At 53.0% G+C, this 5,550-nt stretch overlaps 1 protein-coding gene across 1 annotated transcript; it reads right to left on the reverse strand.

Moving 5' to 3' along the window:
- Positions 1-486: 486 nt before the first annotated feature.
- Positions 487-4,308, reverse strand: LOC144678247 (5-taurinomethyluridine-[tRNA] synthase subunit MTO1, mitochondrial-like; the record flags this gene model as incomplete). Its single annotated transcript, XM_078538100.1, has 4 exons — positions 4,198-4,308; positions 3,321-3,549; positions 1,177-1,376; positions 487-604 (listed from the first exon to the last, which is right to left on the reverse strand). Coding segments are annotated over exons 1-4 (658 nt in total), but the record flags the coding sequence as incomplete, so codon positions are not given.
- Between the last annotated feature and the right edge of the window lie 1,242 nt (positions 4,309-5,550).

Here is a 5,550-nt window from a genome sequence, read left to right on the forward strand (position 1 = left end):
CTCTCCCTCTCCGTCGCTCACTCTCCCTCTCCCTCTCCGTCGCTCACTCTCCCTCTCCCTCTCCGTCGCTCACTCTCCCTCTCCCTCTCCGTCGCTCACTCTCCCTCTCCCTCTCCGTCGCTCACTCTCCCTCTCCCTCTCCGTCGCTCACTCTCCCTCTCCCTCTCCGTCGCTCACTCTCCCTCTCCCTCTCCGTCGCTCCCTCTCCCTCTCCCTCTCCGTCGCTCCCTCTCCCTCTCCCTCTCCGTCTCCCTCTCCGTCTCCCTCTCCGTCTCCCTCTCCGTCTCCCTCTCCGTCTCCCTCTCCGTCTCCCTCTCCGTCTCCCTCTCCGTCTCCCTCTCTGTCTCCCTCTCTCTCTCTCTCCGTCGCTCGCTCTCTCTCTCTCTCTCTGTCTCTCTCTCTCCATCATCACTCGCTCTCTCTCTCCATCACTCGCCCTCCCCCTCTCTCTGTCGCTCGCCCGCACTCTCTCTTTCCCTCACTTACCCAGGAGGACCCCTCGGACCCTCCACTTGCCAGGCCGCGAGGGGTCAGGGTCGGTGATGAGCAGATCCTCCACAGACCCTTCCCGCACAGTCAGACCGGGAGTACGGAGGATTTCACTCTGCGGGAGAGAGGGAAGGTCAGGAGGAGATAAGGAAAATGCGCACAGTGTAGAGGGAGCTTTACTCTGTATCTAACCCCGTGCTGTACCTGTCCTGGGAGTGTTTGATGGGGACAGTGTAGAGGGAGTTTTACTCTGTATCTAACCCCGTGCTGTACCTGTCCTGGGAGTGTTTGATGGGGACAGTGTAGAGGGAGCTTTACTCTGTATCTAACCCCGTGCTGTACCTGTCCTGGGAGTGTTTGATGGGGACAGTGTAGAGGGAGCTTTACTCTGTATCTAACCCCGTGCTGTCCCTGTCCTGGGAGTGTTTGATGGGGACAGTGTAGAGGGAGCTTTACTCTGTCTCTAACCCCGTGCTGTACCTGTCCTGGGAGTGTTTGATGGGGACGGTGTAGAGGGAGCTTTACTCTGTATCTAACCCCGTGCTGTCCCTGTCCTGGGAGTGTTTGATGGGGACAGTGTAGAGGGAGCTTTACTCTGTATCTAACCCCGTGCTGTCCCTGTCCTGGGAGTGTTTGATGGGGACAGTGTAGAGGGAGCTTTACTCTGTATCTAACCCAATGCTGTACCTGCATGAGTCTCTTATACAGTTTCCTGTCCACTTGCGCCCGCAGACCCCAGACTGCTGGGCCTTTCCTTCTGTTGAGGACCTTGAAGTGAATTCCAGACTGATCGCAAATCCTTGCACACAGTCCATCCAGTGCATCCACTTCCCGTATGAGATGGCCCTTTCCCACTCCTCCAAAGGATGGGTTACAAGACATCTCACCTGTGGGGAGGAGAGAGGGAGTGAAGGTACAGCGAGCGATGAGGAAGGGAAATGGTCTGTGAGTCTTCATTACAAAGGGATTGGAGTTTCAGAGTGAAGGGGTCTTTCTACAATGATACAGGGCGTTGGTGAGTCCACACCCGGAGCTCTGGGTCCAGTTTTGGTCTCCTTACCTGAGGAAGGACATCCCTGCCCTAGAGGGAGAGTATCGAAGGTTCACTAGACTGGTTCCTGGGATGAGAGGGATTGTCCCAGGAGGAGAGATTGAGGAGAATGGGTCTCTATTCCCTGGAGTTTCGAAGAATGGGAGGTCGTCTCACTGAAAGGTAGAAAATTCTGAAGGGGATTTGACAGGGTCGATGCTGAGAGGCTGTTTCCCCCCCTCTCCCCGGGCTGGAGAGTCTAGAACACGGGGGGTCCCAGTCTCAGGAGAAGGGGTCGGCCGTTTGGGGCTGAGATGAAGGAGAAATGTCTTCACTCGGGAGGGTTGTGAATCTTTGGAATTCTCCTACCCCAGAGAGCGGTGGGTGCTCCGTCATCGAGTAGGTTCAAGACCGGGAGATCGAGAGGGTTTTTGGACACTGAGGGGATCGAGGGATGTGGGGAGAGTGCAGGAAGGTGGAGTTGAGGGAGAAGATCAGCCACAGGCTGGATTAAGGAGGGGAGCAGGCTCGAGGGGCCGATTGGCCTCCTCCTGCTCCTGTTTCTCCAGCAATGCCTCAATTTTGAATCTATCATCCATGTTTACAAATCCCAATATGGCCCTCACATCCTCCCTATCTCCGTAACCTCCTCCAGCCCCCTACAACCCTCCCTATCTCTGTAACCTCCTCCAGCCCCCTACAGCCCTCCCTATCTCTGTAACCTCCTCCAGCCCCTACACCCCTCCCTATCTCTGTAACCTCCTCCAGCCGCTACAACCCTCCCTATCTCCGTAACCTCCTCCAGCCCCTACAACCCTCCCTATCTCTGTAACCTCCTCCAGCCCCTACAACCCTCCCTATCTCTGTAACATCCTCCAGCCCCCTACAATGCTCCCTATCTCTGTAACCTCCTCCAGCCCGTACAACCCTCCCTATCTCCGTAACCTCCTCCAGACCCTACAACCCTCCCTATCTCTGTAACCTCCTCCAGCCCCTACAACCCTGCCTATCTCTGTAACCTCCACCAGCCCCTACAACCCTCCCTATCTCTGTAACCTCCACCAGCCCCTACAACCCTCCCTATTTCTGCAACCTCCTCCAGCCCCCTACAACCCTCCCTATCTCTGTAACCTCCTCCAGCCCCTACAACCCTCCCTATCTCTGTAACCTCCTCCAGCCCCTACACCCCTCCCTATCTCTGTAACCTCCTCCAGCCCCTACAACCCTCCCTATCTCTGTAACCTCCTCCAGCACCCTACACCCCTCCCTATCTCTGTAACCTCCTCCACCTCCTACAACCCTCCCTATCTCTGTAACCTCCTACAACCCTCCGAGATCTCTCCGGACTCCTCCGATTCCGGCCTCTCGAGCATCCCCCGATTCCCATCGCTCCGCCATTAGCGGCCGGGCCATCAGCTGCCTGGGGAGGGCCATAAGCTCTGGAATTCCCTCCCTAAACCTCTCCGCCCCTCTCTCTCTCTCTCTCTATCCTCCTTTAAGACGCTCCTTAAAACCAACCACATTGACCGAGCTTTTGGTCGCTTGTCCCTAATACTTATGTTTCATAACACTCCTCTGAATTACCTGGAGGGTGATTTACGACACTAAAGGCGCTAAGTAAATGCAAGTTGTTGTTGGTGAAATAAGCCAAAGGACAGGGCTTGGGTCATATTCGAAGGGCCGAATGGACTCCTCTGCTTCCCAAAACCCTCCAGCCCACCAAAAGAAGCGAAATGGAGATCCAGTCCTGAGCCGCGCCACTCCCGGTCGAATAGCCCGCCACCCCCGCCCTGCCCACTACCAATCGTCGACGCCTTCTGTGTGATCAGCAGGGTCTCCGCGCCCACCCGGGCAGCCGCCGCCGCTGCCTCCGTCCCCGCGTGTCCGCCTCCCACCACCACCACGTCGTAGCGCTCCGGCGGCGTCCGCCTGGGGTCCTCGCCGAGCCCCCTGACCCGGACCGCCCCAGCGGGGCGGGGCCTCCGAAACGCTCTCGCTCCACGGCTCAGAGGAGTCCGTCCCAGGAACATCTGCAGGGGGTGGGGGGGTGGAAATAAACAAAGGAATGCGGTTAGGGGGAGGGGTGAAATAAAATACTCAAATTAGGAGGTGGAAAGGTTTCTGAGCTGCAAACTTCTCCAGTTTCCACGTCTCTTCGGTGAATAACAGATACTCAGGAGTGAGTTACAGAATGGAATCTAATCGAGGGGTTCGGGGGGGTTTATATATAGAATAACAGATACCCGGGAGTGAGTTACAGACTGGAATCTAATCGAGGGGTTCGGGGGGGTTTATATATAGAATAACAGATACCCGGGAGTGAGTTACAGACTGGAATCTAATCGAGGGGTTCGGGTGGTGGTTTATATATAGAATAACAGATACCCAGGAGTGAGTTACAGACTGGAATCTAATCGAGGGGTTCGGGGGGTTTATATATAGAATAACAGATACCCGGGAGTGAGTTACAGACTGGAATCTAATCGCGAGGTTCTGGGGGGGGGGGTGGTTTATATATAGAATAACAGATGCGTGGGGGATAAAATACTCAAAGTAGGAGGTGGAAAGGTTTCTGAGCTGCAATCTTCTCGAATCACCACAAGGGGGTACGTCTTGGGGGCTCAGCCAAGTGACCCTAATGGCCACACAGAGGCGAGGCGAGGCGGGGGGGGGAATACCCGCAGGGTCACTTCGAGTCCAATTGCCGCGAGGTAACGTCCCCGGCGGGGGGGGAGGGACAGCGAGAGAGCAATTGCCGTGTGGAGATGAACAACTGCGTAGCGACGCATCGCCGCGAGGGGATCGCGCACGTCTTGGGGCCTCTTGAGCCCAAACGAAGGACCGAGGGGGGGGGGGGGGGGGGGGGAGAGAAAAGACTCAGCCCCCGTCCGGCGACGCAGGGTGCCCCTCGATCCGGAATTCCCACCAGGAATGCGAAGCCCTCCAGCCCCACACCCCCCCCCACCCCTCGGCAAAGCCGCAGGTTAGCCACGATTGGGAATTTCAGAGGGACTTCCCAACTTTTTATTATAACCTTTTTCCTCTTGCGTCGAAAGGGAGGCAGCGATGGAATAAATGCAGCAATTTCAGGGATCAATGCACCTTTTCTTAACTCAATACAGCGATTCCAGAATCAATGCACCTTCTTTAAACTCAATGCAGTGATTCCAGAATCAATGCACCTTCTTTTAACTCAATGCAACAATTTCCAGGATCAATGCACCTTCTTTTAACTCAATGCAACAATTTCCAGGATCAATGCACCTTCTTTTAACTCAATGCAACAATTTCCAGAATCAATGCACCTTCTTTTAACTCAATACAGCGATTCCAGAATCAATGCACCTTCTTTTAACTCAATGCAACAATTTCCAGAATCAATGCACCTTCTTTTAACTCAATACAGCGATTCCAGAATCAATGCACCTTCTTTTAACTCAATGCAACAATTTCCAGGATCAATGCACCTTCTTTTAACTCAATGCAACAATTTCCAGAATCAATGCACCTTCTTTTAACTCAATACAGCGATTCCAGAATCAATGCACCTTTTTTTTAACTCAATGCAACAATTTCCAGGATCAATGCACCTTCTTTTAACTCAATGCAACAATTTCCAGAATCAATGCACCTTCTTTTAACTCAATGCAACAATTTCCAGGATCAATGCACCTTCTTTTAACTCAATGCAACAATTTCCAGGATCAATGCACCTTCTTTTAACTCAATGCAACAATTTCCAGGATCAATGCACCTTCTTTTAACTCAATGCAACAATTTCCAGGATCAATGCACCTTCTTTTAACTCAATGCAGCGATTCCAGAATCAATGCACCTTTTTTTAACTCAATGCAACAATTTCCAGGATCAATGCACCTTTTTTTTAACTCAATGCAACAATTTTCAGAATCAATGCACCTTCTTTTAACTCAATGCAACAATTTCCAGGATCAATGCACCTTCTTTTAACTCAATTCAGCGATTCCAGAATCAATGCACCTTCTTTTAACTCAATACAGCGATTCCAGAAT

This window comes from Cetorhinus maximus, unplaced genomic scaffold (genome assembly GCF_964194155.1).
Source record: "Cetorhinus maximus unplaced genomic scaffold, sCetMax3.hap1.1 HAP1_SCAFFOLD_3872, whole genome shotgun sequence".
NCBI classification, from domain to species: domain Eukaryota; kingdom Metazoa; phylum Chordata; class Chondrichthyes; order Lamniformes; family Cetorhinidae; genus Cetorhinus; species Cetorhinus maximus.